We start from the raw sequence: 11,687 nt of genomic DNA, 5'->3' as shown, positions 1-11,687 counted from the left end.
ATCCACTTTTAGGTGGTTGGTGCCTTCCTCTCATTTATAGTGATTCCAACCCCCCTAAAGTGTCTACATGTTTATGGATCTCCCCTAACGTTCGCAGCACCTAAGAGGTCCTAATAAAAATAAGTGATGAGTAAAAAAACAGACTACCTACAGACTTTTTGTCAAGATTATACAGACACGGCCTTTGAGGAAAATGGCATCCCTCTACACGGCTTTTTCGTGGCGATCAGACCCGACCAGTTGAGGTTATGTGAATTCAGACCATTTTTTTAAACTGCTTGTAATTTAAGATAGGTAAGTCAGATCGACAAGAAAGGTCTTCTCATATGCTTTCTAAAAATATGTAACATGTGAGGGTTTCATGAAAAAACCACCCTTTTTACCGTAATTTTAATTTAATATGAAACAGTTTTTTGCCTTTCTTACAAAAAAAAGGTTTAAGGTTTGCTTTTGGAAAAACGCTTTTTTCAGAAATCTAAAAAAATTCGTGCACGGCGAGGATTCGTCCCAGGAAAAAATCCTATTACTAAATTGAAGGTTTAGATGCGCTCTTTCGATTGAATTTTGGCCAGAAACCCGGAACTCAAAGTATGATTTTTGAGAGCTCTTTTTCTGAAATACATGGCCGATGTCTGTATCCGCTCTTAAAAATTTGTGTCTTCCATCACTGGAAAACCGCTCGTAAAACCCACCATTTTTAAAAGCCAGATCTGTAGCCGTGGGGTCGGAGACGAACATTTTATTTTTCGATTCACAATTTTCGACCAGTAAACTGCCGTTCTACGCATAATTGTCCCATGTCAGTTTTGGACGACTTTGATTTTATGACATTTTTAAGTTTAGTTTGATGTGTACTTTAAGAAAAACACATAAAATCTGGTACTTTGTTCGGAAACTCATTAAAAACAACACCAAGTCTGTTTGTCCCATCGTTAAACTTCTACGCATAATTGTCCCACCAAGTATTTTCTATCACGAAATCATGATTTTTACAAAGAATTATGTCTTGTTTACATGTTGTATAGCAAGATAATCACAAATAAAGGTGATAAACTGATAACTGGGGCGATTAGGGACACATAGGGCGAATAGAAACCCACGAGACAATTATGCGTAGAAACACAGAAATCGGTCGAAAAATTTCAATCGCGTTTTTCTCAGTTGCACTTTTTTGAACATGGGACAATTATGCGTAGAACGGCAGTAAATGTGGTCAAAGCCATTTTTAGAGGTATTTTTTGGACTATTTTACAGATAACACTATCAAATTTAAAGAATTTAGTTTCAAACAAAAAGCCATTCGAAAACATGCGCCATAAACTGTTTGGGCCCAAAATTTGAAGCTTTTCCAAAATGTATTTCCAGAGATATAGCGATTTTAGTGTTTTTCGTCTTATTTTTAACCCTATTTTTTCCTATTAAATTTTTGGATTTATACAAAATCATATACTGAACATCAAATTCGAAGTCCCGGCTCGTTCTCGCTCGAAAGCCGTCAAGTCGAAGCTTCAACGGCAGCGCTTTTACGCTTGCGCGTTTTACGCTGCGCGTGAAAGTGTTCTTTCTGGCTTCTCATAATTGATCGACAAAGTGCAATAGCGATACATATTTTTTTAAGTTAATCATAGACTAACATTATAGACTGAGTACCCTTTATTATTTTGCTAATAATGTCAATCCAATATGTTTTTCTTAATTAAATTTAAATGTCTTGCGACAAATAATGTACCTCTGAAATTAAAAAAAATGGCATTTGAGGTTTAGCCTTAAAAGATTCGAAGCTTTAGGTAAAATTCTCACTGGATGGTATCAGTATGTTTTTGAAAAAATAATTGCACCAATAGATTTCTCGGAGTTTCATCATTTTGTAAGAAAGGCTCTATTTCACCTCTGGTGATATTAAATCGGGTTTTTAACATACCTTTTTAAATACATAATAAAACTGCATGAATTTAAATAGCAACTTAGGGGACGTTAAGACGGATCGATTAAAACCATTCCGGCCAAAATTGGTTGAGCCTGTGACGAGATATTACAGTGACATTGATTTGGTACACATGTCTACATACAGCCAAACACACAGACATTTGCTCAGCTGGTAATTCTGAGTCGATATGGATTAATGATGGTAAGTCTAGGAAGTCTTAATTAGAGTTCATTTTCCGAGTGATTTTATAGCCTTTCCTAAGTAAGATGAGGAAGGCAAAAAGGTACGTAAATGTTCGAAAATCTGTATCTTTTGAAGGAATTTTCTGATCGGTTCAGTGTCTTGTTTTAGGTATTGATGAAAACTATTCGGAAAAAATGGAAACACTAGTTGAATGGTTTCAAAGATTTTGTGAACCTAAAGTTTTGTAAACATTATTTTATAAATTTCAAATATTAGATCAAAATGGCTCAAAAGTGACTTTTCCCAATAATTTTCATAAACTTAATTTTTTTTTTTCACTTTATTTTTGTAAATACATAAAATTGACCCGAAAACAAGTCGAAACCCCAAATATGAGCTTTTTAGGTTGAAATTAAGTATTTAAAAGACTGATGCGCACCTTTGGCCCGACTCTATGTGAAGTTTTCTGATCTTTTCGAAAACTATGTTTTTAAAATGTTGGAATCAAGATAGAGCGTCCAATTTCCCGGGAATTCCCGGTAAATTTTAAATTTATTAAAATTGCTCTGATCCTGGTTCTGATTAATATTTTGCAGCAAAATTGTACAGGACAGCAACTTTAATCGTTAAAAAAAAATATGAAAATCAGTTAACAACCTGACTGCATGTAAAAAATCATACAACTTTATGAAAATGTTTTTGATTTTTGCCTTTCTTACTAAAGAAAGGTATGGGTTTGGACATCATTTTCATCTTCGTAAATAAGACGATTCAGCATAAATTTCAATCGGAAAAATCGCTAAAAAATCACACTGCATCGATTTTCGACGCTTCGTCGCCAAGTTGTCAAGTTGAGCTTCGAACACTGGCGCGAGAATGCTGGCGCATATATTTTGTGGCTCGAGATATACTCGTTTGTAGTAGCTAGTCTATACCGATGTTTCCTACAAGTAGGCTACAAGTAGCCTACAACATGTAAGATATCGTAGCTTTTCGGTTTCTTTTGCCCTGTCCGTTATTGCATAACTGTCCAATGTTTATGCAAAAACTTTTGTGACATAGGACATTCATCCGGCTACAATCAATCGCCTCAAAGTACACGGAGAAAAAATAGTTCCCAAAATCGTGAACAAGCGTTCATAAACATGGGAACCACGAACAAAGTGTTCAAATTTCATGGTACATTTTTCAAAATCGTACCATGGGATTTGAACACTTTGTTCGAGGTTCCCATTTTTATGAACGCTTGTTCACGATTTTGGGCACTTTTTTTTCTTCGTGTAAGCTTCATGTTTTCGTGATTTTGTAAGTTTATTTAACAGGTTTCATTGGATTCCATTAGGAGCTTTCATCTTTACACTCAACCCCCGGTGGTTGGTCACTTTTTCGTTTGACACTTTTTTAGTTTGTACCCCGTTGGTTGGTCAAAGTCAAACTAAAAAGTGACGAACTGTCACTTTTTACACGGCGCTCACGCACACTATCAAAACAAACGTTTGTAGTGTGTGTGAACTCCGTGTAAAAGGGGTGTCAAACTAAAAAGTGACCCCGTTCGTTTGACAACAGTTGGTGTCAAACCATCGGGGTTTGAGTGTTTATCGTTTTCAAAGTTTTTAGGGCATCTCCACCGCAGGGACCTAATTGCGTTGCAAAGCTAATTTGGCACCCGCGTCAAGCCCACCGCGGTACTTGTGCGAGAGCTAATTTAGGTTCGAGTTCATCCGTGTTCATCCGAATCTAAACAAAACTCAGGTTAGCTCCGGGATCTACCGGGAGCAAATCGTCTGACGGATGGTTTTTTCAAGCAAAACAATGTGATTGGGCTAATGTGAGTTTGTAAACATAGAGTTTATCCTGCTCACGTCAGTAAATGTTTACATTAGGAGTGATGATTGATTTTTCGATATCAATTATTCGAGTTTGGAGATATTTTCCCTTCCGTGCTGCAAATTGCAGATTGAGGCTGTGTTTGTTTAATTTTGGTCAACGCATTGTCGATCTACTACCGGACATGCAAGAGACAAGTCATTTGTATTGAGTAAAAAGCAAAATTCAAGCATAACATTTTAAATAAGCCAATACGGATTTGAAAACAAGCAATCCCAGCAATCCTGTTCTTAAATTCTTAAATTCTTAAATTCTTAAATTTTTAAATTCTTAAATTCTTAAATGCATACATTTTTGAAAGCCTGATTTTGAATTCAATTTTTGATAAAAATGGTGTTTTTGAATATTAGAATTTCGGGTTTTCGTAAATTTATATTTTGGAATTTCTTAATTTCAGATTTTGTAGCATTTGTTATTTCGACATGTAATTTCTGAATAAATTAAATACTTTAATATTAAAATTATTATTCAATTCTGCATACTTTTTATTTAGAATTTCCAAATTATTTTTTTTTACTATTGAGTTTTTCAGTCAGTTAATAGATATTTGTATGATAACTTTTAAGTTTGTTTTCACTCTGGTTTACTTCATTTCGATCCGTGTGGATCAATTGGACAGCACACTGGACTCACAATCCAGAGGTTGCTGGTTGGTACTAGAAATAGTGGCCGACAGCTATAAAGACAACTTCTGTTTTTACTCATTTCGACCAAAAAACTATATCTGTCCATTTAATTTCAAAATTCTGCATGAGATTCGGCGGGGATTTTCAATATTATTATATCGAATACAATATTATTAAAACGTTTGTGAGTTTCAGTCGCATACAAAAAGGAAAATTCTTGAAATATATTTGAATTTTAATACATAATTCAAAAATGTTTGAATTTTCTGTGATGATTTGCTTATATCAAATATAGGTGGTTGATTATTTTTTATTTATAAAATACTAAAAAATGGTAAATATCACAATTTTTCAATTTAATAAAGTCGTTTTGAACCAAATTACTGATTTCTTCAATATCCATTCAAATTTGATAATCAAAATAAATGCAACTTCAACCAAACAGAGACAAATAATTCTAAAATCGTTGAAAACATTAGCCACCGGCAGCTCGGGGACTTCTCGAGCACCTATCTTGGCTACTCGACGGATCCCCGATGAACTTTTTCTTCGCTGAATGAACTCGAAGGCTAATTTAGCTTTAGCTTTGCTACCCGCGGTGCGAAAGTTGGGGTGCAAACATGTCGGGAGCAAATCGGATGAACTCTTTTAAAAATTTGAAAATGATATTTTATTGTTGTACGCAACCAATTTGGACATATAATGCAATTAGAAGCATGTTCTATCATGCTAGAATGTAGTTTTATTGATTTCGATCAACAAAACGGCTAGAATTTGAAAATAAATAAATTAGATCCCCGCGGTGGGCTTGATTCGGTAGCCAAATTAGCTCCCAGCGGTGCGAAAACGTGTATTAGCTACGGAGCAAAGCTAAAAATGGGTATCCAACCGATAGGTTTGCCACGCAATTAGATCTCTGCGGTGGAGATGCCCTTAATGCTCGCGACGCCAATGGCTTTCTACCGAAGGTACTTGTGATTGAGTGTGTAGTGGTGCGGTTATTATAAAAATCTGGAGTTTTTTTTTTTTTTTGAAAAGGTCCAATAAACCAAATTTTCAGTTTTTGCTTTTTGGGTGTTTTTTAATACCCCTGACTCAAGGCGGTTTCAAAAACACCCAAAAAGCAAAAACTGGAAATTTGGTTTATTGGACCTTTTCAAAAAAAACTCCAGAAATATTCTTTTGGTGAAAATGAAACGGGAAATACTTTTTTTTTTTGGGAAATTCCCAGAATTCCCGGGATTTATTTTTCCCTGGACGGGAAATTGGACGCTCTAAATCAAAACTAAAGTTTTGAAAAGGTCAAACATTCAACATTACGCCTTTTTGAATTTTTAGAGTTGGTTGACAAATATTAAAACATGTTTTTCGAGAGATCAGAAAATTTCACAAATAATGTTTAAAAATATAATTTTTAGTTTAACTTTTCAAAAAAATAAAAATATAGATTTTGGGAAAAAAGATACCGTCACCAGGGGTGACATTGGGTTTGGGGACCCAATCTCACCCCCTAGAGCCCAAATAACGGCTATTTTTTCGAGTACATTTTTTCTGAATTGTCCTCATCAATAACTTGCAAAACTTGCAAAATTTGCAGAGGACACCAAACCCGATCAGGAAATTTTTTTAACACTGGAACGCCCAACGCATGTCCAACTTACACGGACGCCCAAGCCTCCCAAAAAAGATGGAACGGAAACTTCAAATCGCTGGTTCTCGGGCATTACTCAACCAATCAAGATCATTCTTCTTTCCAGTGATTTGATAGGATGTCTAGATGATTTTAGAACTTTGCAGAACTTGATTTGATGAATTCTGTAATTCTTGCGATCAAAAACATCGTTCCACCTTTTTTAAAACGACTGCCTCCGCGGAATTTTTGGCGATTTTTTTCTTACACGCAAAAAAAATGGAACGATGTTTTTGATCGCAAAAATAACAGATTTGATTAAATTAAGTTCTGCAAAGTTCTAAAATCATCTAGACATATTATCAAATCACTGGAAAGAAGAATCATCTTGATTGGTTGAGGTATGCCCGAGAACCATTGAGTTGAAGTTACCGTTCCAACTTTTTTAGAGCCTTGGGCGTTGGAATGTTAAGAGATACAAATTTTCGAATATTTATTTGATGTAATTCACGTAATTAAAAAAACGCAACGTTTTTTTGGCTCGAGCATTGCCAGAATAACTTGATTTTTTTTCAAACAAAAAAAATTTAAACGGCAATATCTAGTTTGTAGTTAGCACCTTTTTTTATTCAACCTATGCACGAGCCATGACAAACGTCCAAAGGGTTATTCTAATCTAATCTAATATAACCCTATAGCACAGCCATTCTTTCGGAAGCATCCTGAAGGATGTCGGGGCGATTACTTCCAACATCCTTCTGTTCAAACCGGCCAGGCCAACTGCGTAAAGTTAACCGCGAAGATGATTCTCTGAAATGGATTGAGTTTGGGCACGAATGTTCAAACAACATCAAAGTTCAGAATCTACAGGGGAGGAAGAATCGTCGGGATCCCCCGCTCACGTTACTGTTTGTTTAGGCAGTTAATCGTTGGGAGTCACCATGCTAAAAAGTTTTGGTGTTTTTTCTCTAATTCGACAAAAAAAATGGGACGGACTTGTTTCGAGCTGCAATTTTGCAAACTTTCAACAAATTTGAAATGCAAATTTAGTGCCGAAGATTTGATTTATGTGTTGGTATTCTATTTTTTAAATGATCAATATTCAAAAACTTCTTGAGAAAAATATTGTTTTAAATCCACTCACCGACTCCGTTCCGCTTCGTCCATCTGGCGCCGTTCCTCGTCTAAATTGTTCTGTTTCTTGCTTCGCTGCTGCTGCTGCGTCCGCCCATTCCCATTGAGCAACAGCGCCTGCATCAGCTGCTGCTTGTCCAGGTTCTTCTGAAAGGGCACCGCCCGCCCATCCGGCCCCGCCGTCATCATCCGCTGGCAAACGTCGTTCATTTCCGGTCGTATCACCGCCGGCTTTATCACAACCGGTTCGATCGGATCGTCCAGGTCCTTTTTGGCGGAACCGTCGTTCGTCTGTCGTGTGACCAGATACCGGGCGGCCAGCAGTGCGGCCACATTGTCGATGGCCTGCCGCCGGAAGGTGTACGCGTGCTTGAGGTAGGAAATGCACACGACACAAATCTTCTGCGGCAGGCCGTCCGCCTCGCTCGAATCTAGGCCGGTCACCTCGGTCAGCAGCCGGCTGATGGGCATCGTCCAGCGGGGACACTCGCGGGGGTGTTCATGCAGGTAGGGCGGAATTTTGGCGTAGATTGTGTGCGATCCGGGCGCGGAACAGATGCGGCACAGGTTCGCAATGTTCCCCGCGAGCTCGGCAGTGCTGTTGATCATTGTCTTTTGGGGTTTAAGGGGGGAAAATTGTCAAAATTGACAGTTTCGAGGCTACACTTTAAGAGTTCATTTACCTTTTGATAAATTACAAGCGGATTAATTTGAAGGGCAAACACGGTTCCGCGAGGCGTTTTTTTGAACTTTTTGAAGCGTACAACTGAAGCTGATGCGCGACGACGACGGAACAGAGGACGATGATTTTTCTGTTTTGTTTACCCGTGTTTGACAGTTCGCAGCTTTTGAGAGAGGAGAGAAAAGCTACAACTTTGTTGTGAAAACAGAAGAAGGTGTGCACAACAGTTTCGCATACGCTTATTGGAAAATAATAATGTCAAAATCCTCGACCAAATCGAATAAATAACGGTAAGAGAAAAATGAAAATCAAACTTTTATAGTTTTTGCTTGAAAAGCAAAAAGGCAATGCCAAGCAAGACTCCGATGCGGTTCACAGTGGTACACGCGGCTCACAGCTTTCGAGTCAAACTTGTTGAAGAATTTCGAAGTGTTTAGTCTATTACTTAGTCTATGGTATTACTCACATTAATGTGGCCACTGGCCAGGCTTATTGCGTTGCATTAACCACTGAGAGAATTCTTTGAATGGATCACATTTCACAAAATCTAGAGAGGAGAAGAGATGTGGGGACATGATCATGACATGATCGTGAATTTATTCAATTTTTTCAGTAGCTTACAGTAGCCTCGTGGCGCGGTGGTTAGCGACTTCGGCTGCCGATCCCTAAGATGCCCCGGGTTCGATTCCCGCCTTATCCTCCTGGCTTTCTATCGGATGGGGAAGTAAAACGTCGGTCCATTTGCGTAAAAGAGGTTTTGGGTGACTCACCACACATAACCTTCGGATGCCTAGAAATGAGCAGAAACTTGCAACAGAGCCCACAAAAGACCCGGGGTCGTTAAAGTGGATTGCTTTACTTTTGTATTGCATTTCTATGAGAAACAAATGAAAGTGACGAAGAAATAAAACACAATTTGCTGTTTAAAATACATAACGATATTTATTTGATTTCGAACGCTTGCTAATATCACAACATGCTTTTACGACAAAACACTTCAAATGATACTACGATACTGATACTAAAAAAACGACTCATCATTTCGACATCGAAATTCCGCTTCACTTATCTTAAAACTAGTTCAAACAACGATTGCAACCAACTTAATCTCTAACAAGTTCAAACACGCTTAAAAGCTACGCGACGATCCGAACCGTCTGATCCAATCCGCTTGCACATTCCTGGCCATCGGAGGCTCCCCGTGCGGCAGCCCTTCTACGCTCACCGTTTCAAACTGCCCCGTCACGGTCAACGCCACGCGGCAGCCCGGGTCCGCGCAAAACCAAAGACTCGCGCTTCCCTGCTCCGTTATAAAGTCCAGATTGAACAGGTGCCCTGCGTAGATCAGGTGCGGCAGGGGTCGTAGGAACGTTGGTTGGATCAGAAAGTGGAAGGGAAGCCCTTGGATGGTGTGTTGACCGAGCGCGGTGAAGTACAGATGCCACAGCTCGTCGGAGTGGTTGTGGGGAGTGTGCGAGGTTTGCTGGGTGATGTTGAAGAGGCGCAGGGTTGCGTTGCAGCAGCGGATCGACGAGTAGATGCAACGCCACAGCGAGTAGCTTGGTTTGGAGCAGACGTAGTAGTACTCGAAGCCGTCCTGGAGGATCTTCATGGCGTCGCCTTGGTGGTGCAGCTGGAAGGTTCGGTTTGGGTTGGGGGAGGAGAGAGTGGCGAGAAGAGCTTGTTTGGGCAGTGGGACGCCGCTGGACGGCAGGAGATCGTTGATGTTGTCGCCTTTTCTTGTAATGGCGTAGATCTCTTCGGTTGTGAGCGGACCGTGAGAGTGGTTGCCCTGTTGGGAAGCTATCCAGAAGAGTCCCGTGATTTGCAGGGTTGTCTCGCACTTTACACACTTCCACTCGCTGTCCCCGCGGTCACCGATCGTGGCCAGAAGGTACTTGTACCCTTGGTAGATCATTCCTCGACGCTTCATTTCATGCTCGACGGATTCGACGGTAAATAGCCAGAAGGGTAGTTTCGTCTTTTCCTGCTTGTCGAAAACAGGATGCCGGCCATCCTCTTGCAGATAGACGCCGATGATGTCGTCCGGGTGGTTGTGCCGAGCTTTTGGGGACACCGGCACAACTTTCGTTCCGCTGTTGCTCATACGAACAGTCACCGGACACTGGCGGAGGTCGTGCCACATGCAGCGCCACATCCGGGTTCCGTCAGGCTCGTTCGATTGAAGTCGGAATTCCTGTCCGTCGTAGGTGATTCGTGCTATCACAGGTTTTACCTCCGGAGGCTGGTCTTTCTTGTCTCTGATGCTCACCAAATCGAGCTCAACGTTGCAATTGGCAAGAAGTGCTTCCATTTTACCTTCAGAAAGCGGTCCATGATTGTGCTCGTCAAATTGTTTGATTTTTCGGAAAACTCCTTGAACGCTGAGATGTGCCCTGCAACTGCCCGTCTTATTACAATGCCACGTGCTGATATATGATTGATGTATCCTAAAGAGATAAAACTTCTGACCTTCAATAATCAAATTACGTGAAAATTGAGTGGATACACCGTTTCCCGCGCCGTGGGTCAACCAAAAAGTCTTCACATCTCCATCAAACACCGTCACCCCCTTTCCCTGGGGACACTCGAGCAACTTTTCCGCGACCGGATGATGCCTGTGCTGCTCCTTCTGCATCGTAACCCGCGCCATCTCCGCGTCGATTTCAACCATGGCCCGACAGCCTTGCAGCCGGTGGTGGACGCACCTCCACCAGGAGGTTTCGTTCGGCCAGAACGAATAAAACTGAAAGCGCTGACCCTGAAATATGATCTGCAACTTGGGATCCAGCTGAGCGTGCCGCAGTCCAAAATTTTCCCCCGCCCTCATCGATTCAAAGCGACTCCCAAGCTCAACCGGGATGATGCCCTTCCGGGAGTAAATGATCGGCTCGGTGTCGGCAACATTTTGCTGCATAAGTACGATTTGTTTCAAATTCTCCAGAAAAAAAAAATCTAAACCAAAATAAAACCATACCTCGACGTTGTTGTTATCATCGAAACCGGTTGAATCAGGTTTTGACGCTGCGAGTTCGCTGCAGTAAGAATGTTTTCGTTTTCTGGGGCATGATCCGCCGGCGGGGGGTCCACTGTCACAGGACGAAGCCATTTCGTGCAAAATTTGGCTTGATTTTCACAAAATTTCAAGACGCGGACAACGATTTAAAAATTTTAGAAAACTTCGTCGAACAGGTCGAACAAAACAAAAACATTCAAGTGACAGTTGTTCGAGTCGTACACGCACACGCAAAATCACTTAAATTTCGCCCAAAAATTACGGGTCAAAATCATCACCCCAGTTCAAAATTGAGGTCGTTTTGAGAACTACTATTTATGTATGTGTAAAAATAGCAGGGCTGTGGAGTCGGAGTCGGAGTCGGAGTCGGAGCCGGAGTCGGTGGAGTCGGGTCTTTTTGAGAAGCCTGGAGTTGGAGCCGGAGTCGGAGTCGGAGCCGGAGTCGGCTAAATTTTATTAGCAGGTGTCGGAGTCGGAGCCGAAAATTTCTGATTACCCGGAGTTAGAGTCGGAGTTATCTTAAATTCAACAAAAATTATGTTTATTAATTAGTATTTGCTATAAAACAGATTAATCTACAAAACTTCTTATATTTTTAATTT

At 40.3% G+C, this 11,687-nt stretch overlaps 2 protein-coding genes across 2 annotated transcripts in view; both read right to left on the bottom strand.

Moving 5' to 3' along the window:
* Positions 1–8,209, bottom strand: part of LOC120429068 (uncharacterized) — a 32,712-nt gene extending 24,503 nt beyond the window's left edge. The window contains exons 1-2 of the mRNA XM_039594216.2: positions 8,071–8,209; positions 7,398–7,999 (exon numbers count right to left, since the gene is read on the bottom strand). Of these exons, the coding sequence (XP_039450150.1) occupies positions 7,398–7,996 (599 nt within the window). The 5' untranslated portion in view covers positions 7,997–7,999; positions 8,071–8,209. The remainder of the gene's footprint in view (positions 1–7,397; positions 8,000–8,070) is intronic.
* Positions 8,210–9,075: 866 nt separating this feature from the next.
* On the bottom strand, positions 9,076–11,259 carry LOC128092846 (uncharacterized). Its single transcript, XM_052707759.1, has 2 exons — positions 11,047–11,259; positions 9,076–10,980 (listed from the first exon to the last, which is right to left on the bottom strand). The coding sequence occupies exons 1-2, from the start codon at positions 11,176–11,178 to the stop codon at positions 9,199–9,201; spliced, it is 1,914 nt and encodes a 637-aa protein (XP_052563719.1). The 5' UTR covers positions 11,179–11,259; the 3' UTR covers positions 9,076–9,198.
* Between the last annotated feature and the right edge of the window lie 428 nt (positions 11,260–11,687).

Source organism: Culex pipiens, chromosome 2 (genome assembly GCF_016801865.2).
Source record: "Culex pipiens pallens isolate TS chromosome 2, TS_CPP_V2, whole genome shotgun sequence".
NCBI lineage: Eukaryota > Metazoa > Arthropoda > Insecta > Diptera > Culicidae > Culex > Culex pipiens.
The sequence above is the reverse complement of the archived record's forward strand: the minus strand, read 5'-3'. Positions and strand labels throughout refer to the sequence as shown.

Excerpts from the sequence above, each read along its gene's own strand:
- LOC128092846 (XM_052707759.1), bottom strand. The coding sequence starts at position 11,178 with ATGGCTTCGTCCTGTGACAGTGGACCCCCCGCCGGCGGATCATGCCCC. Across the intron at positions 10,981-11,046 it reads ATGATAACAACAACGTCGAG|CAAAATGTTGCCGACACCGA; the intron begins GTATGGTTTTAT and ends GTACTTATGCAG.